At 41.4% G+C, this 27470-nt stretch overlaps 1 protein-coding gene across 5 annotated transcripts in view; it reads right to left on the bottom strand.

Annotated features, from left to right (window-relative positions):
* Nucleotides 1–917: 917 nt before the first annotated feature.
* The window catches only part of LOC105935462 (potassium voltage-gated channel subfamily H member 7), a 104705-nt gene continuing 78152 nt past the window's right edge, over nucleotides 918–27470 (bottom strand). For 2 of the 5 annotated variants that reach the window (XM_036127979.1, XM_036127981.1), the window contains 6 exons: nucleotides 25612–25866; nucleotides 19609–19814; nucleotides 17854–17932; nucleotides 8308–8589; nucleotides 3396–3556; nucleotides 918–1029 (listed from right to left, as the gene is read on the bottom strand). In XM_036127979.1, coding sequence (XP_035983872.1) covers nucleotides 3486–3556; nucleotides 8308–8589; nucleotides 17854–17932; nucleotides 19609–19814; nucleotides 25612–25866 — 893 coding nt within the window. In that variant the 3' untranslated portion in view covers nucleotides 918–1029; nucleotides 3396–3485. The remainder of the gene's footprint in view (nucleotides 1030–3395; nucleotides 3557–8307; nucleotides 8590–17853; nucleotides 17933–19608; nucleotides 19815–25611; nucleotides 25867–27470) is intronic. The other 3 variants (XM_036127982.1, XM_036127983.1, XM_036127980.1) reach the window with 2 other exon arrangements.

Here is a 27470-nt window from a genome sequence, read left to right as displayed (position 1 = left end):
AAAGCTGTGGTTGAAAATAAAAGGTGCATGAGCAAGAAGGAAAGCCACAGTGTTGAGATGTCAACCAGAACCCAGAACTCCTTTATCTCACGCTGCACTGAAGCCCTAATTCATGATAAAGGAGTTTGGTGCATATGCTGTAACCCTCCTCTTTATTTCTGGTGTTTTTACTGGGTCCTAGGCCAAGCTAAAAGCTAACACATCACAGCAACATTTAGGGATTTAAGGTTTTGAACACTTTATTTCCATTTAAACACTGATGGGGCGATTGCGTTTTTTATATAGTCATCGTTAGTTTTGTATGTTTTGTATAGGATTGTTCAAAAAGTACATGGTCATCCTTTTCAGTAGGCCCCCGTTCATGTGTTAAAGATCATTCTTATGTCTTATGGGATCAAATTGTCGGAGAAACTGAAAGCTGGGTTTTCAGCAGCTGTAAGCAACAATGGAAATAACTGCTTAAGATATGTCACTGTGTGAAATCAAGCTTTATGAGCTTCTCTGTTTAAATTACTGAAGTAAATGAACTTTCAGGATTTGAATTGATTGAGACGCATCTCTCTACCAGTTCAGCAGATCACCAAAGACCTGAATCCTCCACGCTTCTCCGCAAACACAAAATGTCAAGTTTAAATGTCTTGTAATTTAAGATGTGATCAATCAAGAAACCTGAGTTTAAGATTTAAGTTCTCAAAGCTCATTTCTTTCCTGTGGCTCCAGCGACGGCTACCCCACACCTGGAATTTCCTTCCCGATACACGTTTGATGGATTGAATGTCTGCTCATAAAACGTTCCCCCTAACTGCTTACGGGAGCTGATTCAGCAGCGGGAGATGTACCTGCGGCGGAGGTGGAGCCGGGTCAGGGCTGAGATCTGTCTGGATGGAGGCCGCCGGCTGGACCCTGATGGTTGGGCTGTGGTACTCGGGGCTGGAAGTGACGGTGCTGTAGGCGGGGGGACCCACCGCAGTTTGCCTTTGGAGGAGCTGCAGGATGGCGTGGATGTCTGCCGTCATCTGGGACTCCAATCTGAAAGACGGGTAGAAAACATTTCTAAAAACCCCTCAGGTTCAATCTGTTTTCTGGGAGAAAGTCCATAAGCCTTAGAGGGTCAACCTGGATGACAAAACCAATGAACACATCTGGCCCCCTAAAACCAGCCGTCTGGTTGCCATTACTCTCTGGTGCGGCAACAGTTTGCCGACAATTAAACTCCTAAATGAAGCCAAACATTACGGGAGACGATGGCAAGCGCTCCCATTAGGTCCGTGGGCTGTAGCTGTGATCTTATCAGAGCAGATTATTTATTTGCTTCTCTTTATTGCTCAGCTGCGCCTGTGCTGCTCCGGGAGTTTCCAGCTCATTGCCTGCAGCGGCGATCCTCGTTTATAGACCGTTTGCTCGCCGTAAGTATGCGAAAACAAAAGTTAAGAAATGATGCATGTATCTGACGTGCTGGAATACAACACGGCAGGGCGGTGATACGAGACGGGTGTCAATCCTGCCTTTAAACACTAGAGGGAGACTCTGAACTTCAAACTGTATACATCATCCTGCATCGGTACCTTTGGTCTCATTACAGCCTTAAACTTTATGGCATTTTATTACAATTCTATGTGAAAGACAAACGCAAAGTAGTTTTCACTTTGATGTAGAACCACCTTTTGCTGCAGTTAGACCCATAACAGCATCTCGACAGATGATGCAAAGCCCTCCCATTGCAGCTCTGGCTCTATGTCCAGGGCTGTTGTCTGCCTAAAAAAGACGGGCAGATGTGCTTACAGTCACCGTTTTCTTGTGTTGGCAACTGTGGTTCCATCATCACCTAAAGTCAAAAATAGCCTGCCGTGTGAGAAAGCCGCAGCTAAAAATATTCCAGCCGAAAGAACAGTTTCCAGGATCGCGAGAGGTTCAGCTGCAGCGAAGAAAGCCTTCCAACATCCACGCGGACCGTCTCCTGATGTCCGTCTCCAGTATCGTGCTGCTTTTAGACTGGCAGCACACAGATGTTGATGCATCTGGACACAAGAGGCTTTGGCTCTTTTGGCCGACTCTGAACCTTCCCTTCCTTAACACGAGTCATCATAAGCAGCCACTTTTGAAGTGCTTTAAGTATTCATTTTTTATAGAGGTTTTACAACCCAAAGTTTTTACACTCCCTTAGTTCTGACTCGCATCATCAGTTTGGCTGCTGACACTTTGACTCTTCAAAGGAGACGAGGGCTCTTTCCATTGGTACCTAGAAATGGACAGGTGGGTATCGGGTAATAGGAGGACATTCTGTTCCTAAGGCTGACGTGTTAAAGGCAGAAAGAAAAGATGATCAAGGCCTAAAGAGGCAGGAAAAAACTACGATGGCTAACAGCCTACAGCTGCAGCTCCTGTGGGATGTAGCTGGTCTGGACCAACTAAAACTGGCCCCTGATAGCCACTTGGAATGTAATGAGATGACCAGAAGGGGGAGTATCTGTTATCACTACACAGCATTAATATAGTCTGTTAACAAAACAAGGCTTTTTTTATTCAAACCCATGACTACTAACAATAACGATTGTTGTGACTTGATTGTGATCTGAGTGCAGCTCGTTCTGACCACAAACTTTAGACCTGTCCATGATTAAAGTTAAAACATGGTCTTCATGTCGAGTGACAAGACTTAATTAATTTAGCATTAATTTGTCTTATGGAGCAGCCGTACTAGATTACACTCTGATGGACTCTATCCACTGATTATGGAACCCTAACCCTTAGCTAACTGATTGCGCTGGATTATATTTCGGGGTACGATAGTAAAGGGGGTTGAACACAAATAGTTATGCGCTACTTTGTGCCAGTTTATCACATGAAGTAAATTGAAGTTTATGGTTATAATCGGGTGGAATTAGGAGTCTGAATACTTTTTCGAGGCTGGAACACTGAGCTTTTGGCTGAATAGACGACGTTGTGAAGATCATTTCCCAAACTCTGCTTCCTGAACAGCGTCACGGTGACGTAAAAGTCTGCGCCTTGTAGCAGCGTTCTATAAATAGAGAGCCACCGACCGGCTGCCTCCCCCCCCCCCTCATCTGGATGAGCGCAGCAGCCAGGAACCAGACGAGCCGCTCACGCGGTTCCCCCCCCCCCCTCTGCATTAGCACGGCTGCAGCGGGCGTCTGGTTCAGAGGAGTTTTTAGCCAATTATAGGCGGAATTATGGGCCTCGCTCTCTGAGCTGTGAAGGATAGTGATGAAAAATCAAAGGCCTATTACAGGAAATGGAGCCAAAACGCATAACTCAGCCGGCTTTACTCCAGTGCGGGTCGAGAGCCCGACGGCCAAAAGGAACGCGTTTTGTATGCATGGAGAGGAAAAACGCTGAAGGCTGGATACAAACTTCTCCATCCTCCAGGTCCCCACCTGTTAAGGTGCTGCTGCAGCAGGTCCAGCCGTTGCTCCACCTCTCCGTAGGTGAGGTCCGTGTCGCTGTCGTCCTCCACAGCGGGCATCTCACGGCTCTGAGCCAGCTCCTCGGCCGCCTCGCCAGGACGCTTGACACACCCAGTCTTCTGCATGGAGCTCTAGAAGCACAGATGTGGGAAACGTGTAAAAAAAAAACAAAAAAAAAAACACGAGGACAGCTTTGTGCTCTTAGCGCTTCATCTCACTGCGACTCAGCGTTTAGCGTTACCACAGTGCCTTGCTGAGCGGTTTAAATCCATGAAACCTTTTCACGGTTTGTCATGGTAGAACTGCAAACCTCAATGTGTTTTAGACCAACACAAAATGGAGCAGAAACGTCGGTGGAAAGAAAAGGATCCACGTCCCCCCCCCCCCCCTCCCAAAAAAAAAAAAAAAAATCATAAAAAGTTTAAAAACTGGCATGAAAGGATCATGAAACATGAAAGTTCTGGCGGTACGTTTAGGGTTCCCGTCCTGCAGAGAGGTGAAGGTCAAGTCTTTTGAAGCTTCCCGGTCCCTGCTGATACCCTCGGCATGACGTAGACAATTTCACACCACGCTTTTAAGACAAAAAAATAGAAATAAAAACATGATTTCTTTTTTCTCCTTTCACTTTATGTGTTGAGCGGTTACGTAAAAGCTCATGAAAAAGCTCAAGAAGCTGAAGGGGTAGAAATACTTTGCCCAGCACTGAAAAATCTAGATAAGCTAGCATCCTTCTGGATCTTGATGCCCCCGCAACAAACCACGCCTGATCCCGCCCGGCAACCTGGGTCTCCCTGGGATCTTTCTTCTCCTCGTTCCAGAAAGGAACGGCTGGAGATTAAATTGACATTCCTCATATATTCCCTCCTCGGGCTGTAATCAATATCACTGCTCTCTACTTTGCCGGTAATCCTCTTACAGCGGTAACAGCTGAATTATGGGATATTACTATCAAATCAACGCACCGACACCGCTTCCTTATCTCGCATGCCGCGGGTTACAGCGTGTGGGCAGGCAGCTTTACTCACAGAGAGCTTTCTGAGGGGGGGGGGGGGGTCAGGAGAGGAAGCTGCAGACACAATCTAGTGACTGCTTCACAGCAGTGGAAGCTGATCTGAGGTGCGACTACTGGCTCCCATAGGTTTATCTGTATAAGTTATCTGTATAAATTTTACAAACGCTTCAAAAACCAATCAGCTCTCTGCTGTGGAAAAAAAAACTCTTGCTGGATATCCATAGTGAGATGGAGGTAACAGAAAGATGCTGATGTGAAGTCACAGAGAAAGCTGAAAAACTGATGCAGCAGACTAGTCCAGTTTGCTGAAATGTTGGCGGTCAGTTTGTACTACTGACTACTCACAAATAACCAATTTGACTTTGGAATCCAACGCTTGCATTGTGTAAAAATAACCAGACCAGCAGTATGTGCAAGAGATTTTTATTTTTTTTTAAACTGCTCTCAACTGTGAAAATATTAGTTTGGTCACAGACTTTCTCACTGGAGGTCACTTTGTACGGCTCTGGCAGCACTCATCCTGTTCCTCCGTGACAAAGAAGCAGATACCGGTCCTGCCGATGGGTTAAGGACCGCCGACAGCGCTGTCGTGCGCCTGTTTGATTTTATTAACACCAGGACAGTCGGCACTATTTAACAACCCTCTCTACTACTGAACTGACCAGGTCAGGGTTCCAGAAATTTAGCTGACTTAATGTTATACTCTGATTAAAAAGTGTTTCTTTCATTCTCTGAGCAGTGTATTTTAGCTCGACTGATCAACGGTGTTCAGTGATGCAGTTTTTAGTACAATTGACCGGTTAATGTAGAAAACAAAAAAACTAAAAAGAAAGAGTGCAATGATTTCTTACCAGAATATCAACCGTTTTTGTAACCTTAAAGTGCTTTAGAGATAAATGGGGTAAAAAAAAAGCAGATCTCTGGTCACTGTATTTCCTGAAAAACCAGCATTGTTGTTGATGTTTTTCTACCGTATCTAATCTGGTCCTTTTCTTTTTCCGGCCCAGTGTGTTTTGCCACCCTCTGACTACTAAGCAATATTGCTCCTGTCTTCACACGCTGTCAGCGCAATCGCTGAAAACTAGACAGGAGGTGGACATCTGTGGAGAGTCCTAATGGACCCTGCTGAACGGTACAGATGGTGAAATTTGCGTCACACGGGGGGTTTGTGGCTGAGTGGACGCGGAATTTGACTGGGAGGTATAACTTGGGCATCAACAAAAAAGCAATTAAAACGCACGTCAGGCATGTCACTGGTGTTTTCTTCCTCCGTTGCTGCACTGCAACATCGGGAACAGATGTCACAGTGTATAAGGGGTAAATAAATGTATCATTACACCTATAGTATTCTTTGACGAGAGGCAATTAAAAGAGAGTTGTAGAGCTGCACAAATACCCTGCTGGTGAACAGAAACAGCTGATTTTTTTTTTGGCTCTGCTGAATACAAGAAAACCCTGCAAAGAGTTTTAAGGATCGCAGAAAATATCATTGGTCCTCCTCTTCCTGCCCAGGCTGACATTTAAAAAGCCTGATGTATCAGAAAGGCAGCAAACATAGTGCAGGACCCCTCCAACCACTTTTTTTGTAAGCAAAGTTCAAAAGAAGGTAGCTCACCTCCATATGCTGAAACTATGACACAGTAGAAGCGGAAATAAGCTCAATCTGAAGGCTGGGTTGCCAGATATTGCGAGACAAACAAGCGACCAGCTCTATGAAGCGACCCACCACAGGCGGTCGGGCGGTGGGGTGGGTGGGTTATACGTTATATATGTAGACGTTTAAAGGACTGGACGTTCCAAGTCGTTTGCTCAACTAAAAGAAATCTTAACTCTTCAAATTTTTTACACGGTTTGGATTGAAATGGTACGGCATTTTAATAAATGTGTAAATAAATGCATGTTTTCATGCTGAACTACTTTGTTTTAGGCTCTTAAAGATACATATGGTATTGCATACTAATGTATAAATGAACACGTTTTATATTTTTATAAAGAAGCTTGATTGCTTATTTAAATTAATTTCTCTCTCACACACATCCAATCCTGAGCCTTCTGTACACTCCAACAGCAATAATTTCTATATATTTTCTGCATACACAGTTTTTTAAGGCCTTTTTTAAAGTGTTCTTTAAAATTTCCAGGTCTTCCCAGTGTCTTACGGTGTGCTTGTAACTAGGGCTGGAGATTAAGACCCTTGAAAAATAACTGTTTTGAACAGCTTCTTGTATATGCTGGCAGTTGGTAACTCTAGGGTACTTAATTTGGCAACTTGATTTAACGTTAGTTTAATCAAGTTAAGTTAACAAGCATTAAATTATAGTCCATGGGTCGGGTTTCTGCAATATTCTTGCCACATTAAAACTAATTTTCAGAACCAATCTCAGCCCAAAATGGTGATTTGCACCGCGTGATCTACTTTCAGTAGTTATCCCCGGTTATTGCAACCGTAAGCAGCAGAAATTAACGGAAAAGTTGCTCTCTCTGCGATTACTCCCGTCGGCTACTATGCCAGCCTAGAGTAGGAGAGACATCAAATATGACGGCGACGCAGGATGTGCTCCAGCATGTAATGAGACATCTGCATATGTAATGTCTATGGGTAGGAGTATGAGGGTGTTCGGAGGGGTGGAGTGAGATTTCAGTTCACGCTGTCTGTAGGCTCTTTAGAACTATTTATCGTTGCTTATTTCAGAGCCAAAATAAGCGACTTGACTCTCAGAAACAATGTCAAAAACTACAAAATTACAGAATACAGAAAAAAATTACAGAATTTAAAAGCAACTTTAGAAAAAAACAAGCCCAAAGTTGCTTATAATAAGCAGACTTGGCAACAGTGTCTTAAGGGCCGGTTGGAAACTATAACATCCAGTCTTTGATCAGTGAATGTTGAAAGTTAGAGGAAGGACAACAGCTATTTAGAAGTTATTTAACAGAACACCCCTTTCTACCGAGGTATGAGACATGTAGGCAACAGAAAGCTAGATTTTGCTAAGTGCTGGTCATTTCGCTCCTTTGCCAGCTTCGTATCAACTATTTCAGGTATAAAAAGCAGCCATCAGCATTGGGGAATTTCCCTGAATTGGCAAAAAACATAAAAAATAAGGATTCTGCACAGAGCAGACATCTGGAAGGCTCAACACATTACCACAAATTTGAAGGGTAATCTTTAGGGATTATACATGGAGGCTGCTTTTTGCAGCTAGTAATGCTAACCATGCTAATTTTGCTGATTGCTAATATGGGACGCTAAAGATTGTTTATATTTTGACAGTGTTTAATAGGTGAAACCCTATTTTTACATTTACTGCTTTTTCCACACACTTTGACGTTGCTGCCGCTCATATAAATAAATAGTGCTCTCTGCAGGAAGCCTGGATTTTTTTTTTACATTGTTAATTATAGATCTTAAAGATAAGTGGAAATCAGAAATTGTCCACAAAGCTCTGAGCGGTGCATTTCTAAAAATAATTTCAACTCCTGCTGTCTGCACTGAAAGGAATTCAAGCAATCCGAGTCGAAATAATTTATTCAAGATGTCTTCTCGTCTATCTTTTAATCTGATGTTGTGAAGCTAACAGCTTGTCTTGACCTACGGTGCAAAGAGCTGACCACACACTCGTTGCAGGATGCATTCCTCTGACATTTTATTCCAGAGAGGATTCAAGGTGCAAGCATAACGACAAATGATCTGCATTTAGATGTGAAATTAGAAAAAAACAAGATTTTTTTGGGGGGACTATTTTGGGGGAAAGTATTGTGACTAGAACCAAAAGAGTCCTATGAAGCCCCGATTTCTTTAAACCTTAAAGTGACTTTTTATGATTTAGAATGAATCTCAATGAAAAAACAAAGACAAACTGATTGAATCACCTTTATATTCCTGGTTCTGTGTGTTGTCTCCAGCCTGTGCCTCAGGAGCACTGCTCAGCCCAAGAACCAGGGTGTGGTCCCTAACCACCGGGTAGCCTAGCACACCAGAACACAAGGGCCTCTGTTCCTCTTCCTCCTCCCTACCCTCCTCCTCTTCCTCCTCCTCATCCTCCTCGCCCTCCTCAGCAGACTCTCTCCTCTCCTCGGCTGGTGATGAGGCGTAGATGTTCCTGCCCTGCTTGGTGTCGCGGTGCGGGGTCGCCGGCTCCTTGTTGTTCGAGCCTGTGGGGAGAAATGGTAATCAGGAAATCTGCTGAGGGAACAGCGACTTCTCTGCTCAGACTTCCTTTGGGGATGTCAGGGTTGCCTTATTATCTCTGACAACAGGAAGCGACAGCTTTGCTTTGGGGGTTAAACTGAGGACAAACTGTTTTTCAGAGGAATGGACCCGTAAGACCTTTTAGATTGAAAAGTATATTAAATGAGTCTATAACCCAGGTACAGAATATGTGATGATAAAGCTTAACGTGCATAACAAAAATATTCATACATTGCACTTTTTTACATTAGAACCCCCAACTGTATTGATTATTGAGATTTTAAAGCAGGGTTAGGGTAATATCCTAGGTTTTGAACATCTCACAGAGCACTGTTCAGTCAATCTGGAACCCATAAAGAAAACAAAAACAAAACAAAAAACAATTGCAGACTTAACATGATGGTCCACCTAAACCGAAAAGCGAGGCCATTAGTTGAAGACGAAGCGCAGAATACCTCAGAAGGAGCTGCACAGATCCACAATTTGGACAGCATTTACTCCTGGACTACACCGATCTGGCTTTAGTAGAAGAGTGGCACAAAGAAATTCATAGCTATACAAAAAAAAGTACTCAGAAGTCCCGTTTAAAGCAGTCTAAGTTTTGACCAAAATACTAGCTAAATTTCAGCTGTATTAAATTATTTCTCAGGTCAATATACAGCATTTGGCATGTACAGATGCTCAGTGCAAGCTGCCCTTCTCGAAATCTTGCCTATGTAACTGGAGAGGTGTGGATCCATGTGACCGAGAACGTCGCTTTATGGCAGTCTCAGCTCCCATAACACGAGAGCTAACCTTACATGCTTTTACTTTTCTCATCCTTGATCAAAGTTTGTCATGGCCATGGTTATTAAAAATGTTTATATTGTTCACAATCCGGCATGTTAGCTTTTCTCCTCTGCTGAAGTTCCTACAGCCTTTCATAATCAAATGATTGAGCCTGTTGTCTACCCCGTCCTTCTCTTCCATGGCTCCTGGAGCTCCCCCTCCCTCTCCCTCTCCCTCTCCCCTTGGCTCTGCCACGTTCTCTCCTTCTCCATTTTAATGGGAAACTGAGAACAATCTAGAGGGGTGATTGTGGCCATGTCTTTACTTGTAACTCAATGACTTCTCAAGCAGCTGGTCCAAACTGGTCTGCTATCAGATTCCAAAACACAGAGGGAGACTGTTTAAAGCCACACTAACATTTTTACCTTAACATATCCTCTTCTAAGTCCCTGTGATGCTAATCTAAGTGTTTATGAGACGATTGAGGGGTCTGTCATCTCCCTGTAGTGTGTCTGGCCAAAAAAACACACATGCAACTTTCCGTGCGCAGACCCGGGGGCAATCTTGCAGCTCTGTTCTTGTGGTAAGACATACAGCTTTACGGCAGGCCAATGTAAGACCACTGGCATCAACAGTAGTGTTACCAAGTATGCTTATTGTAAGCGACATCTGACTTTTTTCCCCATCCCTTGCAAATCTTGTGAGTTGCATTTTGTGGTTTGTAGGGCTTGTTTTTGACCGTGAAGTCTCTTATTTGGGCAACAAACTAAGCGACTATTTCAAAAGCTATAAGTAGACCGGTTTGCCCTGCGCTACAGACAGCTAACCAATGACACCGGCTACTATCTGACCATATACAAACATCTCTCTCTCTAGCTGCTTTGAGAGTGACAGTGTGCTGTAGCTGTAGGGTGCAGGGCACGTAGAGGGGACCAAGTGTTTACAACAGTGCTATTTTCAAAAGGTCCTGTCGGGGGAGTGCCACTCGAAAATTACTTAATGAGGCTTTAATCTTGCGACAGTGCACTGTTGCCAGTGGCCTTCAGGAGTGTTAAATCTGAAAGTTATGGGTCTAGTGTCCCCTAGTGGCTAAAATATACATGGTGCTACTTTAAAGTTTGCCACAAGCCACACAGGGGGCATAGCAAACATGGAGAAGACGATGCCCTGGTTATATTGGACCTAAGTTGGACCTTTTGGCCAATATGTGCAAAACACTAAGCATGACATAAAACTATACACATCTCCTTCAACACTCCGTCGTCATCATTCAACATGGTTGTGGAAGCATAATTCCTTGGGGGGAAGGGGGGGTAGTGGGGGGGCTTTTCCTATACAGTTAGAAAGAAGCTGGTCCGAGTTGTTGGGAAGAAACCTGGAGCTACATACAAGCCAATCTTGGAAGAAAGCCAGTTAGAGGCTGCAGAAGTCTTAAGGGGGGTGGAGGGAAACTCTAGTAGGACAATGACTCTAGACATGTACCCAGTGCTACAATAAAATGGTTTAGCTCAAAGTACTTGTGTTAAAAAGGCCCACTCAAAGCCAAGGTCTTAATCTTATTGAGAATCTGTGGCAAGAATTAAAAAATCATGATCACAGATGCTCCCAATCCAATATGACTGAGCTTGAGCTAATTCGGAAAGAGGAATTGTTCTAAATTTAGAAAGGAACCGTTTTGTTAAACATTGCCAAAAACACATATTTTCATTCCACATTATAATTATGCACCACTGTGTTGGTCTATCAAAGAAAATCACCCCAGAAATTCATAGATGTTTGAGGTTTTAATGTTAAACAATGTGAACAATTTTGTAAGGCACTGTAAACCTCCCTGGGTATGCTGGTTATAAAACGATCAGTTTGATCATTCTGTACTCTCTGTGGTGGTAAATTCAGATAGCGACTGTACTCAGACAGCTTGTAGCCATGGTTACCAATTAAATTATTCTGAATCTAACCAAATGCTGAGTGCTGCTTTGTGGACGTGACTTTGTATACAAGTCAAATTACAGCAGCTTCTGTCTTGGGGCTTTCTCTCACCCAAATATACTTTATGCTGTACTGCAGTCTAAGGGCAGGGAGGTGGCTCCTATTCCTTGCACTGTAAGAGATAAGGAATGATTGGCTAAAGTGCACAGGTCCTGAGAGAGCTGGCAGAGAAGAAACAAGGTTGAAAAGTTGAGCACATCCAAGAAATCCCTTTGACTTTAATCCTGGGACTCTTTCCTGTCCTACGAGGGAAAGCAGAAGGGACTGATTTGATACAGTTAGTGGTGTGGACACATCAATGTCATTCAAGAATTCAGAATCTTTTTAAAGAGCAATTCGGTGCATAGGGAAAACTGCTGGGTTGTTTGAAGCCAAATCCTCCACTAAGACACTACAAGGAGCGTCCTCATTCTTCACAGGCAGCCAGTTTGAAATACAATAACTTGATGAAACTTTACTGAACCTCTTCCACAGGGTGAAATAAATAATGGGCAAAATGATCATGCATAATACAATTCATATCAATAGTTATATTAATGACTTTATGAAGAACTCTTTAGTTAAACTGTGAATGCTAAACATAGCTAGCACTAGCCTGCGCTAGCTTATCAGCTAAAAAGCTAATGTTATTTTAGGTGAACAAACTTGCTCTCTACTGTGAACTAAAGTGAAGAAGGATGGGAAATATTCCAAATACTTTAATATATTAAATTAGAATTTGTTATCCAAACAGAGTTTGATGTCAGCTAGACTTACTAAACGTTATACGCTTTATTTTGTTTTCATACTTTTTTGAGTGGTGTTGAATCACAATTTAAGAGACCTCTAGTTGCAAGTCGGAGAACTGGGGGATCTGCTATATTTTTGGTGTTTACAACAATGAGCAAAACATGCTGATAACAAATTTATCTCCATTTTATGCCAAAATAAAACAAAGTTCACAAGTAAATATTTTACAGCATTATAGGTGTCAATTGTAGCAAACTATCAGAAGTGCAAATATAAATAGTTGAGTCTGGCAACTACATTCAGTATGCACTGCGGCCATGTTGGATACTGAGCTCAGGGCTGCCCAGCATGCTCCAACTTTACTAGTCAGAATTTTTCAAATTAAGCGTAGAGAGACGGTACAAGTTGAGTTAGTCAACTGACCAATTCCGAAAAATGGACAATGTCTGCTTGCTGTGTACTTTTCAACTGAGCCTTATTTTTAAAAAAAAACTTCCAGGAAAGTAGGAGTTTTTTGCGGCTTTGCATGAACGTCATAAATCCCTACCACCCGATGTTTCTGTTTCTGGCCTGCAACGCTGCTGTGGGGTGCGCTCAACTCTATTACTGGCAATGTTAGCATTGTTTTTCTTTACTTTTTGTGACACATTAGACAAGGAACTGAGTTGTTTTTATGAGCGACAGAAAGAAGAGAGAGAGAGTTTAGCCATAACTTATGGCTGTATTTTTTTCACAACTGAATTATAGTGCACCGCGTAATTAAACCTGGAAAAATAAATAATTTTGGTATATTATAAAATACAACCTACTAATGTATGATATTTTGTATTGAATTAGAAAAACAGATGACAAAAGTAAGCCTTTTATTAATTGTTGAACTGACATGTAACAAAAAAGGGTTCCGTTTAGCTAAATAGAAAGAAAAACAGGAAATTTAAGTAAAGCATAGTAAAATGGTTACAATGTATTTCTAATACAGGAATGTTGAATTAGCTGGAATCCTTTTACAAAAGGAAATGATTCAATAAATAAATACACTGGCAGAGAAGAAAACCCCTCAGTGTAGACCCAAATTGCTCCTTGCCCATCACAGATAGAAGTCACAATGCAAATGGAGGGGCTGGCTGCCTGGTCAGACAGCAGCATGCCGATCACCCACTTAATTTAAAAAATCTTCCATTATGGCAGATTAAAATGAACTATTCTGATCTAGTGAGCCTTGTATGTATAATGACAAGGCTCAGGTAGTGCCCTTGCCCTCAGAGAGGGCAAGGGCACTACCAGCAGATGCAGTATTAAACCAAAGCATATAAATCAAGGTGTCTCTGACCGAACACAAGCCTGGTTACAGAAAACTAAACAGTGGTGATGAAGAGTCAAATTAGTAATTTTGGTCTTACCTTGCTCTCCTGTACTCCACTACACAGTTATGACACAATTATTAGCTGCAAAGCTTTACTTTCACCAAGGATTTCTCCTTTCTCCTAGAGTAAGAATAATACTTACCAGTGTGAAAATTATAACTGGAAAAATCCCCAGCTTGTTTTGTCTCTGTTTTAGTTCAGGAAAGTCTACAATAATAAAAAGTCTACATGATGCTTGTGTTCAGCCAGCCTTAGCTCATGTTGCAGCTCTGACCTGCTAACGGGGGAGGTGAGCAGTGTGCTTCAGGCCTTGGTGTACTGTACCATTTTTAGGCCCACAGAGGAAAGTCTTTTTTTAAATCTGCTCCACCTGTTCTCGATGCACAGGTGGAGGGAAATGTCCTTATTACAACAGATGTCTCAGTAATCAACACATGCATGCGGCCACAAAGACTTAGACTGATGTATATAACACTCGTGTGGACTCGATATGAATTATCTTTATGTTGGTTTCTCCAAAAGTAAAGTTTCACATAGCAAGTGCGGCTCAGATTTGATGAAAACGGCCGTTCAATAGAAGGTCACAAACAGTATGTATGAGATTTAAAAATATGAGTCTGACCTACTATCTATGTAGTCTTGATATTTCGAATGAGTTGAGTCAGCAGAGAAGTTGTTTAGACAGAGCCTGCAGGGAACCTACATCCAATTAGAGCTCAAGAGACGAGGGGAGTGAGGTGTTAAAGGGGAAAAACTAAGAAAATAACCCCAACAATCAGACCCTGTTTGAGTTCCAGAGGACGGTACAAATTACACTAACATCAATGCCAGAGCTATAGTGCCTTGAAAAAGTTTTCAACCCCCCCTGTGCCACAAAGTTCAATGTTCTTTTTGTGGGATTGTATTCTATTTTTGGATTCTAGAGCTCAACACAAAGTAGTGCATATTTTAAAAGCAGAGATAGTTTTTAAAACGTTGTGACTTGCATAAGTTTTCAGTACCCTTTACACAGATGCCCTTAAGCCAACACACATAAAGCGACATATTTTAGACTTGATCATCACTAAGGGTCTAAACATTTCCACGGTCAATGTAACTGATGCTGTCCTATCTGACCATTTTTATGTTATCTTTGAAAGCATTATTTCCAATGACTCAGTCAGCCAAAGGAACATAATAAGAAATCGCATCTTTAAGGACGATGCCATGATGTCTACTTCAACATTGTGCTGTAACTCAGTAGATGAACTAGTAGACAACTTTCAGTCAAAAGTTTCACATCATAGACTGATAGATAGAAAATAAATGTCCATTTGAAGTGAAAAAAGGAGTGTCTAAAAATTTAACACAGGTGGAGAAAGACTAGACTCCAGGTTCACTATGACATCTATACAGAGAGGTCTTACAGATATAACTTACATCTGAAAAATGCAAGGGAATCTTATCTGAGATCATCAGCAAGAACATTACTTTGGCCTTATTTGCCACGGTCAACAGGTTAACAAACCTTCCTGTGTCCATGGCTTCTGAACTCCACTCCACCAGGGCCTGTAATGTATTTGATAACTTCTTTACTGAGAAAATCTAAAAGATTAGAGGAGCAGGCTGTACATCCATATCAAGTTCAGTACCAAAGTTGTCTCCAACTAGAACTTATCTTGACAAAATGTTCCAATTCAGCCAAATAAACTACAAAAGCTTAGAAGAAATCGTTCACCAGCTAAGTTCCTCCTCCTGATGCCTCGATGTTCCACCCACAGTTTTTTTTCAAAGAAAGTTTTAACTGTCATAGCATCTGATTTGACTCAGATAACACGTCCCTTCTGTCAGGTGTTTACCCCCAGTCTCTAAAAACAGTAATTATCTAACCACTGTTTAAAAAGAACCGTTTGGATAAATTACTACTACAGAACTGTAGGCCCATCTCAAACCTCCCCTTTATCGGTAAGATTATTGAAAAAGCTGTGTTTCAACAACTAAACACCTTCTTAACAATGACCAGTCACTTTGATGTGTTCCAGTCAGGTTTCTGTGCTCACCACAGTACAAACACCACCCTTATCAAGGTGTTTAATGATATCCATATAAATGCAGACTGTGGAAGAACCACAGTGCTGGTATTACTGGACTTCAGTGCAGCATGCGATACTGTCAATCACTCCATTCTGTTAGAGCACCTGAAAAACTGGGTCAGCCTTTCTGGCACAGCACTCGTCTGGTTTAAATCCTACTTAAAGGACAGTGACATTTTTGTGTCAGTAGGTAACTTTACGGCAGAGGCGACAAAAATCACATGTGGGGTTCCCCAATGGTCCATCTTGGGTCCCCTCCTATTCAATATCTATATGCTCCCTCTAGCTCAGATCATAAAAAAACAACATCAGCTACCATGACTATGCAGACGACACACAGCTCTACATCACCATGTCACCAGGTGACTATGAACCAGTTCAAGCACTGAGTAAATGCCTAGAAGAAATCAATGCATGGATGTGCCAAAATTTTCTTCAGTTGATAAAAACAAATCTAAAGTGATAATTTCTTAAGCAATAGAGGAGTGATCAAGAGTTCATGCACAGCTTCAGATGCTTTAGCTAGTAACCACTGAACAGGCCCGAAATCTGGGTATAGTGATGAACTCAGACCTGAATCTTTAAAATCATCTAAACACAATTACAAGGTGTGTTTTCACAGTTCCGCCAAAAACGTTTCACAGACAACTGCAGCTGATCCAGAACGCTCCTGCCCGCGTCCTCCCCAATACTAAGAAAGTAGAGCACATCACCCCAGTTCTAAAGTCCTTACATTGGCTCCCTGTATCTCAGAGAATAGACTTTAAAATACTTTGGTTAGTCTATAAATCCCTGAATGGTTTAGCACCTAAACACATGACAGACTTGTTATCAGTGTATCAACCCTCCAGACCACTCAGGTCTTCTGGCTCAAATCTACTCTACATACCCAGAACCAAACATGGAGAAGCAGCATTCATTTTTTATGCTCCATTTATCTGGAACAAACTCCCAGAAGACTGTAAATGTGCTAAAACCCTGATTTCTGCTAAGTCAAGGTTAAAACCTATTTGTTTAGAGTTCCCTTTAAATATCAATGTTTTAACTTGTATTCCAACTTGTCATACATCTTGACCTACTGTTACTATTCCCCTGGAATGTACATTCCTCTGTACGTTTCCTTTTATTTACTTTGAATTGTCTTTTTTTACTAAAATGTGCTATACAAATAAACTTGCCTTGCCTTAACGTCCACTGCCATAAACTCCTTCCAGAATTCCCTTAATCAATAAACAGACACCTCCGAGCTATATAACAAAAGAGGTGTGAATACTTTTAGTTGAATGAGTACTGCTGCAAAAACATAATTTCCTTTAAAAAAACATCACTGTATAAATCTAATCAGATCAATGTTTAAATAACAGAATGAATCAGTGTTTTTGGATACAGTCTCTACAGGGTGAATTAGCATTTATTTTTTTACTAAGGATATTAATTAATATTCTATCAATCTATAGATTTAAACTCCTCTCCTGTGGAACCAACTCCCAGTTTTGGTCCGTGAGGCAGACACCCTGTCTACTTTTAAGACTAGGCTTAAAACTTTTCTTTTTGACAAAAATTATAACTAGTGACTCATGTTACTCTCAGCTACCTTTATAGTTTTACTGCTATAGGCTTAGGTTACTGGAGTATATCAGGATCTAATTTTCTCACTATATTGAGTTCTACTGTTCTTCAATTATGCATTATGTGTTGTCATTTCTGCTTTAACTTTCTGTTCTCTCTCTTTTCTCTTCATAGTAGGTACACCTGGTCTGGCGTTCTGTTAACTGTGACATCATCCAGAGAAGACGGCTCACCCGCTACTACCATCTAATGTAGAACAGATTACTGGATCAATGTGTGCTTCTGTGCTTTTTTGTCTCTCTTGTTGTGTCTCTGTTCTGTCTTCTGTAACCCCAGTCGGTCGAGGCAGATGACCGTTCATACTGAGCCCGGTTCTGCCGGAGGTTTTTTTTTTCCCCGTTAATGGGTGGTTTTTCTTCCCACTGTCGCTTTATGCTTGCTCAGTATGAGGGATTGCAGCAAAGCCATGTACAATGCAGATGACTCTTCCTGTGGCTCTACGGTTCCCCAGGAGTGAATGCTGCTTGTCGGGACTTTGATGCAATCAACTGGTTTCCTTATATAGGACATTTTTGACCAATCTGTATAATCTGACCCAATCTGTATAATATGATTGAACTTGACTTTGTAAAGTGCCTTGAGATGACATGTTTCATGATTTGGCGCTATATAAATAAAATTGAATTGAATTGAATTGAACACCCGTACTAGCAGTGCTGTGGAGTCTCAGGTTTACCTGTGGAGGATTTTCTCTTATACGAAATCCTTCTTCGACACTTCACATCAACCATGTTAGAGTCACTTTGGTAGGTTGTCTGCAAAGGGGGGAATATATGAGCAGATTAGAATACGCCTTGAACTTTTTCAAAATAATTCATCAAACAACCAAACAATCAACATACTGTACTGGGAATTTATGTGACTGATAGACCAAAGCAAAGTACTGCATGCAATTCACGTGGAAAGATAACATTTCCCGGTAGTATATAGATTTCTTTCCAGCAAAATCTCTGCTAATGATACCATGCCTTCTTGCTTTTTAGAACCACTTTTTGTTGCAGTAGGTGAGGGACGTGCACCTCCACATGCGGCGAGCAATTTTAGGTGGACAAATCTCCAAACAATGTCTCAATAGTCCGTAGACATCTAGACTTTACTAAAAGTTTTTTGAACATCTAAAATTAATTCCCATAGTTTTTTTGGAAACATAAACAAAACTATCGATTACTAAATTAGCGTCTTTATTAGATAATCTATATGTCGGCACACCTTATAAATAAGGGATAATGCCCAACGAGGTGTCCATAATCAGAAATTAATGGGCGACGCGGTTGCTTCTGTGAAGCTAACGTTTGAGCCCAGCACAATAATTTAGAACAATCAGACTATTTGACCTCAACTTTTTTATAGGTGTCCTGTAACATTTTTAATGGACACCCTGCAGCCAATCAAAATGGAGTATTCACCCAGACCACGGTGTAAAGCAAAAATAATAAATAGGTCTAAGAGTTTCCATGTGACGACTCACCTACTGTTTCATTGTTGTGAGATAACTATTACTTTATTTTGAAAAACACAAGTTAAATCTTGTTACCAACTCGTCTAAACGAGAAATCACACAGGTCTAACTCACCAGACCCATGTCTAAATTAGGTCAACAAGTAGCCCTAACGTTGAAATCAGGCTCATTGCCTGATCTCATGGTTATTGCAAGGCAAAGAGTTGGGCTAAATTTTATTCAGAAGTATTAGAGTAAAGTAGGCTGAACACGAAAGTACACTACATTTTTCAGAATTTCCATTGTTAAAGATTTTCAAAACAGTCAATAAAACACACTGAGTTTGTTGTTGTAACGTGACTAAATGTTCAAAGAATACTTTTGCAAAGCTCTTTCCAGTAATTAACAGAGAAAGGTTGCGACTGTCCCCTTTGTTTTTTAACTAACGCAAACTACTGCTGGTGTTGTTAGGGAACCGTGTCTCGTGTTTTCACCGTAATCTTACCATGTTTCTCACGTGTCTAATCTCCTCTGAGAGCTGCCCTATCTAAATAACTGAAGACTACCACAACCTGCATCCCAGCTCTCTCTTTTTAAAAAGATAAAACGACAGCATAAGGCTGAATTATGATCACATTACGCCACTGTTACACTCCATTTTTCATGCTTACTTGGTACATGCCCCCCTCCCCTCTAATGCCCGCCTCTATGCCTGACCAATGCTTATTTTGTCTTCCATTAAAGGACGGCTGAAAAGGAAATGTCTAACCGAGCAATAATGTCTTAGTCCTATAAAGCTGGATTAGTAGAGTGACTGACTTAAGTACATAAGGACAAAGCAGAATTAATTAAGAGATGCTTTAATTGAAGTTAATGATCTTTTAGGTAAAGCAGAATCAGTGGTTTTACTTGAAAGCCCTCAATCCACTTCAGGACCTCTTTGATCAGACAATCTCAGGGCCAAGTTGGTGGTTTCACCTTCATGCTCATTACCTTTGCGTTTTCATCCCGAAGATCAAAGGTCAACTCCAGGTTGGTGAAGAAGTGGTCAGCAAACTCGGGGTACATGTCAAGCACCTCCAGGATTTCCTCCCTCTGAATGGTGTGGAGGTCGCAGTAGCTCAGAGCTCGTACGTCTGCGCAGGATTTCCCAGGCTTGGCAAACAGGTGGATCATCTCACCAAAGATGTCGTTTTTACCTAGGAAAAAAAGTGAGTGACTGATATGTGAAATCTGACTTGGTGAAGATAAATAAAGCCAGATTTTTTCATGTTTATTTACAGACTAAAGGCTAAAATCTCTCTACAGAGATTTAGAGAGCAAAGTAACGTTCAAAGTAACGTTCTTGAATGCGTGTCTGCAATACACTTTGCATCCTTTTGCTGTCCACATCCGACAGATCAAACGTTATTTGGCCTTTTGGATGCAAATACGGACATACTTGTTTTTATTTTTAAATCAAGGTCACTCCTGCTGTTGATTAAGTGTGAAGGGTTGATGTGGTCAAAGCTCTGCACAGAAACACCCATACCTGCCCACATTCCATCATGCTGCTAACTGCGCTGATACTGATGGTGGAGGCCCAAAAAGTACAGGAACATTCTGCTGATCATGACACTTACATGTAAACAACTAACCTGACTTTCGCCAGACGTATGTTGCTCCGCCTGGTTTCACTCACATACATCTGGGACCTCTCCCATAGAGAGTGATTTCTCCAACCAATTTTATTGTCTGGCCAATCAGGACGCAGGGCGGGTGTTTCATGGATGTGACGTAGTGGAGAAGCCACCGTGAGATTCCAACAACAATGGCGGCTCGCATCAAGGAAGCAAGCATTAACATTGATGCTGATATTTCTTCCGTGTTGTCCAATCTACCTAATATTGTTTCATTAAAAGAACATTAGAGAACGGCTCTGAAGGCTTTTGTTGGTGGAAATGTTGATGTTTTCGCCCTTCTCCCGACCGGATTTGGCAAGTTTTGTTTTCCGGGGCGCGTCCACAGCGGACGCGGGCGCGCCCCGGAGCGGTTAGCGGTTAGCGCTAACCATGTTAGGAGGCCTTTAGTCCTCAATGCGGTCGGCCCGGGATCGACTCCGACCCGCGGCGCTTTGCCGCCTGTCTTCCCCCCTCTTCCTGTCAGCTCACTGTCAATAAAACGCGTGCCACTAGAGCCGCAAACACTAAGGTGACCAGATTTCTAAAATCAAATCTGGGGACATTTCTTGCTCGTGGATAAAAATCAATACATCTAATCAAGATGAAATTAGGAAACGGGGACAGTAATGGTTTCATTTATTTTTACATGTTTATTAATATTTAAACAATACAAATCAAGTGTAAAAGACAGGAATGTGCCTCTCCAGACCTTTAGTGCATCCTAAGATTAATAAAATCAATAAATAGTGTTATTAATAGAAACTAGAACTGTGTCTCTAGGTTCGGGCAAAGTGGTGGGGGTGGGAGTGGAGGGGTCCAGAGTGGTTAGCAGGGTTTTCCAATTTTGTGGGACTCTGCCACCCCCTAAGGGGAAAGTGACATGAGGAAAAGAAAAACCAGTAAATACAAACATTTAGCCTGTGGCTGTCTGTGGAGACAGAGTTCCCCCAAATTTCAAAAAACTGCAACAAATACTCATTCTGTTCACGTCTACATACCTATGAGAAATAGGTTTTACTGCGTTAACATCAAAAAGTAGTAGTCAAGCCCGCTGGTAAAGGATGATACATGTTTCTTACTGTCAACTGACCACATAAGGGTTCTGTGCATCACAAAGCAGATTCATTTCTCCCATAATGGGCTATAAGCACATAGAGCACATAGTGCATAGAGCCTGTTTGGGACAAGACATTGTCCAATGGATTGTGGTGATGTGAGGTGAAACAAAGGCACAGACTTGGAAAACCCCTTGACATGAATGCAAGTGATTTTGTGTGTAGTGCAGCATGAGCATGTATAAACTTACATAAAGTGTGTATAACTACATTATGTGTATGTGTATGGTAGTAGCTGATGTTTGAGTATATTGTTTGCTCCTTTAAGGTGAGTTAACTCCGGTCAGTGAGTCAGCTGACATGAGATCATCTCTGGTTTCTTCAAGGCGTTCTGTGTCTGAAGAGCCATCAGCCACGGTATCCAAAGGTCTGGATAAAATAAGAGGAGAAGAGGATATATTATGTGCAGAACTGAAATTTTTAGAACACAAGAAAAAAAACAAAACTAAACTGCCTCTTTATTGTGCCACAGCTAGGGAAGTGCAGTGAAACTCATGTTCAGTGCAGAGAGTCAGAAAGAGGTTATATCCTCAGACAATTGGGCTTCTCAGCTCAAACCTGAGTATATCATGTCAGAGCTTTATCACTTGAACTTTATTAATACTCTAAGTAAATATTTCTCCCTTCTCGTCAATCATTCTTTACATCAATATTCCTATTTTCCTCCACTCTCATTTAATCTCCTTTCTGTCTTCCTATCTTCTTCCTCTCTCCTCTTGTATCAATCTTACATTATTCTAAAACAGAGACATTATATATTTAAAATCACTTCCAAAAACATTAGATTGTACAACATGAAAACGTCCTCTTATTATTATTATTATTATTTCCTCTGATTAAATACAAAAAATGCTAATTACCACAATACTAGGAGCTACAGGCAAAAACAACATAATAAATGAACCTTAAACAGGCAGTTATCTCTTCCTCCATCATTCTCAGATCATGTAAATATTTTCTCATTGAGTTCTCCTGTTACTGACTCCCATTTTTTCATGAGGAACTTTCATAAATCCAAACAGTAGCAGTAGAAAAGCTAAACCTAAGCCTGGAAGTCTATGCTCATAAATCCCAACCATAAATCAGCAAAACAACTTGTAATAACTCTACTAATAACTAACTATCTGAAATATAAACTAAAGGCCACCAATCAGTTCTAAAACATCTTTAGACGAACCCTTGTTGATCCCTGGAGAACCAGCGTACCAGATTAGCGCTTTACAAAGAGTTTTCAATCATTCTGTTACATTTTATCTGAGTGTCTTTTACTGATGTAAGCAGCAACTCGTGGTCTTGTCTTACTTTTTATTGATTATTTTTTTTAACCTGGAAAAAAAACAAACATTTCTCACAGGATCAGCTTGATCCAAATAAGATGAATCGATTAACACGCTTACCATAATAACACAGCAGCTCCCCATCAGTTGGCACCAGTTGACGACTTTTCACTTCTTCTTCTTCTGTTTTAAAAGTGGTGCGCTCTTCTTCCTCCTCTTCGTGTTTTAATGGTATCTGACATCCAAAAGGATCATTACCGCCATCTAGTGGTGCGCTCTGTTCCTCGTCTTTATATTATCAGCAGCGCAACCAGCTACCGCAACACATTTTCCCCTTCGGTAAAATCGGGGACATTTCCGGGGACAGCTTTAGCCGGGGACAGGTGGTCCAAAACGGGGACAGTCCCCGGAAAACGGGGACGTCTGGTCACCCTAGCAAACACATTAAAACTATTTTTTTTTTCCTGCGTCGCTCTCATCAGCGTCACGGGTTAGCTTCGGTGTGAGTGGTTGAAATAGCACGTCGATAAAGATGACAGACAAGTGGCTTATCCAATCATATGCAAGGATTTTTGATAAGGCCCAGCCTTCAATAAAGGCAATTCCTATGGAGAGGTCCCAGATGTATGTGAGTGGAGCTAGGCGGAGCTAAAGTCCCTTAAATGATTTAAGGGACTTTAGGCGGAGCGACATACGTCTGGCGAGAGTCAGGTTAGTAAACAACAACCAGCACAGAAGATATTGTGCACCCTGATGTAGTCTGAGAATTTTGGCAGGGCGGGGCCAGGTTTGTGGTTTGAATATGGATGTACAAGATGAACAGGATCTTCATGGAAACGTGTTGCTGACATATAGCACTGTAAAAGGGTGATCTGGTCACATCGATTAAAATATGTCCTCTGGTTTCTACTGGATGTTTGAGTTCAGTTGAGCTGATCCTCATTGAATAGACAAAGAAAAGCCACTATTTCTCTGCTGTCTATAAAACAAGAGACACACCTTCAAATAGATGAAAATACCTCTAAATACTAAATAAAACTAAACAAATGTTAGGTTAGTCTAAAAAGAAAACAAAAACAAAGATGTCCAATTATATGCAGTTAAAACAGCGTTTTTAAGTATCAGATCATTCTTAAACTGCACTGAGCATAATGTAACATTTTCACACAAACCGTGGTGCTAATCAGACTATTCAGGTTATAGATCTGTGCTTTTTAAGCGCTAAATTAGAGGGACCAAAAGTGAAACTTTGAAATTTAAGCATAGTGTTGGTTTCTGAAAACACAGTCAAGAACTGGGGCCAGGACAGAACTGTTTTTCTTTTTCTTTCAATACTTCGGTGTGAAAGCAGAACCACTGTACACTGACTCCCGTTTGGGCACCGGCACCACACCGAAAATCCTCAGAGACATTTCATTAGAGCTTCAAAATAGGACAACATTTTGGAGAAAAAAAAAAAAAAAAGGATACAATGCAACTCCTTGAAAAGACAAAGTCGAAAACACCTGCTGGTTTTATGAGACGAGGGAAAAGGAGAGCAAGTGGAATATAACCTAATTATATCTGTAAGATGTCGATAAGCATTTATGCTTCAGCTGCGGCTGTGGTCATGCTTGGCATCACAACACAGAGACAACCACACAAAGAGTCTCTCCAACCCTTTCATCTTCAGTCATTTTACTTTCTCTCATCATTGTTTTCTCTTCATACCTTCTATTTTTACCTATCTGCAGCCCTGCTCTCCTTTTTTTCCCATTAGCAAACACATTGTATCCTCTGCTACTTTCAATCCATTATGTATCCGCCCCCCGTCTTCTCTATTCTTCACTGCATCTTTGGGAACGGCAGCGAACCCAGTCATATCAGCACAGTATAGCCATCTGTACTTAGTACTAAAGGATGGGAGTTCAAAGCTAATCAGGCTGCACTGATGGGACCATCAATTGTGCTGCTCCGTGCTTCTTTTGATGTGTCACAGTGACTCATTAACAGGGCTAATTAGAAATCATATACAGCTCTACTTTACTTTTTTGCATTATGAGTGTGTGGGTGACTCCTCCCTCTGCAGCAGAGCTCTCAACAAGGTCTCGTTCAGTGGCCAAGTGGGTGACAGAAGCTCCTAAACATGAATTAAAAGTCTTTTTTTTTTTTAGCAGTAATAATTCTGTCACAGCAACTGCGCTTTATAACTTTTTACAGAGTCACCACAGAGAAACAAAGGTGCGAAAAGGAGAGAGATAAAGAAATGGTAGGAATAAAACCCCCAGCATTACTGCCATGAACTTGTAATAAATTCACAGTTTCCACTGTGAAACTGTTATAACTGTGTTGTAACATTCACAGATTCTCAATAATAAAGCCAGAGAGATGTTTCCTAAAGCAACATAAACTACAGTCACAAGGCAGCAGCACCAGCTCATGAAAAAAATCTATAGATAGTGGTTCTTATTTGTGCATCAGACCATAAATCATTTAAAGCCTTTAAATAGTCCTTTCATTGAAGGATTTACTCCCTCTTCCCCACAGATGGTTGTAGACAGACATGGATTAAGACAAATTATGCTAAACTAGCCTGGTTTCTGTATTGGAAACTGACCTTAACATCTAAATGCTGCTACATTAAAATGTGAATAGTGTTTCAAAATTAGGCAACTTTTAAAAGGTAACTGGGTGCACAGGATTTCATTTATTGGTGCACAAGTATAGAGGACTAAATAATCATGCTTCAATTTTCAAAAATTAATGTAAATTATGTTAATTTTCCTTTCATGTCATAATTATGCACTACTGTTTGTTTGTTTGTCACATAAATCCCAAAAAAATTAAGTATTAACATGAAAAAATGAGTAGTTTGCTTAATTTAAGGCAGGAAAATCAATCATGAAAAGCAATGTTGGTAATTAAATTGAGCTACTAGGGTTTAGAAATAGGGCACCGACTCACCTAGGATGGCCACCACAATGTCATCTTTAAGGATCTCAATGGAACCCCGCGACACAAAGTATAGCGCCGTGAGCACGTCTCCGCTGTGCACCAATGTGTCTCCAGGGGGTGCATGGGTGGTCTTGAACCTCATGGCCAGGGCCCGGAGGCAGCCCTTAGTTGCTCCATGAAACGCCTTACACCCCTGGAGGAGGCTCTTGTTAAGGTGGAGGCAAATATCCGCCTGCAGGCACTCTGGGAAACCCTTCAGGACCTGAGAATGAATTAAAGGTCAAAAAGCACATGAGCTGGCGTGGAAGTATTTTCCAACTGGAACTGTCAGCATACTTTCACAGTTTTAGTTTAGGTTGCGTCTCAACCCGAAAGGTTTTTCCAGAGAAATGTACTACAATTGCCACTTGTGTTCTTCCCTTCTTCTCAAAACCTAAACCACAAAAAAAAAAAAAAAAAAACACGAGCTTTTTCACAGAGATACAACTTTGAGCTTTTTAGACAACCTTTGAGCAGCTTTTACGAAAAGACAAGACAGAACATTCACAGACCGAAAATCCTCAGCTGAATGACGGCAAAAATTAGGAGCACAGGTTGGATGTTCACCTTCTCTCTGTATATAGAAGTTCAATCTTCTTATACAGTGCCTTGAAAAGTAATATCGCCCTTGAACTTTTTCACTTTTGTCATGTTACTGCCACAAACATTAATGTATTTTATTGGGATTTCATAAGACAGATCAACACAAAGCAACACATACTTATTAGGAGGTTCAATTTCTTTTTCTAAAAGACCACACCAAACCTTTCTCAAAGGTTTAGTGTGGCTGGTCAGAGTTGATGGGAAAATACAGACCAATCCTTCCAGTTATTTTTTTAAAGAATGGGTTAAATATTTCAGTCTCTAGATGTGCGAAGCTGGCAGAGTCATGTTCCAGAGGACTTGCAGCTGTATTTGCAGCAAAAATTGCTTCTACAAAGTGCTTTAGGATAATGCCAGGCTCACATTGAATGCAGTGTAGGTTGCAGTTCTGGTTTTCCGCAAACCCCGATTCACACTGGCCCTGGGCCAGCTGCGACTCAGGTTGCGGAAACATCACTGGCGAGAACAGAAGTTCATGTGATCCTTTCTGTTGGTATCCCTCATATAAAACAGTCATGGTTTTTAACTTTTAGGGCAAAAGCCCCTCTGTCTCCTTGAGTTTCTGTGTCACTGTTTTGTTTACACTGGTCAAGCCAGTTAAGTTGGTGCGGTGATTTTATTCTGAAATTCACCCGAATTTTATCCTGTATAGCACCTGGCATTTCCTGTTTAACTCGTGAAATTCAAGAGCTTGATCCAGTAACCACTCCAGTGTCCGGTCAAACTTCCTTCTGCCACGGCCTCGGTAAACGGACCTGCAACCGTATGCAACTGATGTGAGTGGACATACTGATTATTTGGGTTCCTTGTAGTGCCGCAACCGTATCTGCACCGTATTCAATGTGAGACCGGAGTCACGTTGCCTGCACGCTGAATTCTCGTGGTATTTGTGCATTCACAAACACATGAGAATCCATCGTGTCCCACTCCCGCCTAAACAGTTTGAGACCAAACCCAAAAAGGTTTGGCCAGTCACACTGCAGTATTATAGTTTAGGTGGGACATACAGTTGTGACCAAACCAAAAGCTACTAAGCCCACAGCCGAACCAAAACAAACACGGCAGTGCAGGAGTACGCATACGTAGCTGCTGCTATCACATCTGTTTGGTCAGAATCCACAATTGTCATGAGTGTTACTTTCCAGGTAAGCACACCTTGATTAGCTTAGCCTTTGTCATGGCTCCTGCTGCTTACGACATTTTCATTTGATACCGTGATTGGCCAA

Source organism: Fundulus heteroclitus, chromosome 24 (assembly GCF_011125445.2).
Source record: "Fundulus heteroclitus isolate FHET01 chromosome 24, MU-UCD_Fhet_4.1, whole genome shotgun sequence".
NCBI lineage: Eukaryota > Metazoa > Chordata > Actinopteri > Cyprinodontiformes > Fundulidae > Fundulus > Fundulus heteroclitus.
The sequence above is the reverse complement of the archived record's forward strand: the minus strand, read 5'-3'. Positions and strand labels throughout refer to the sequence as shown.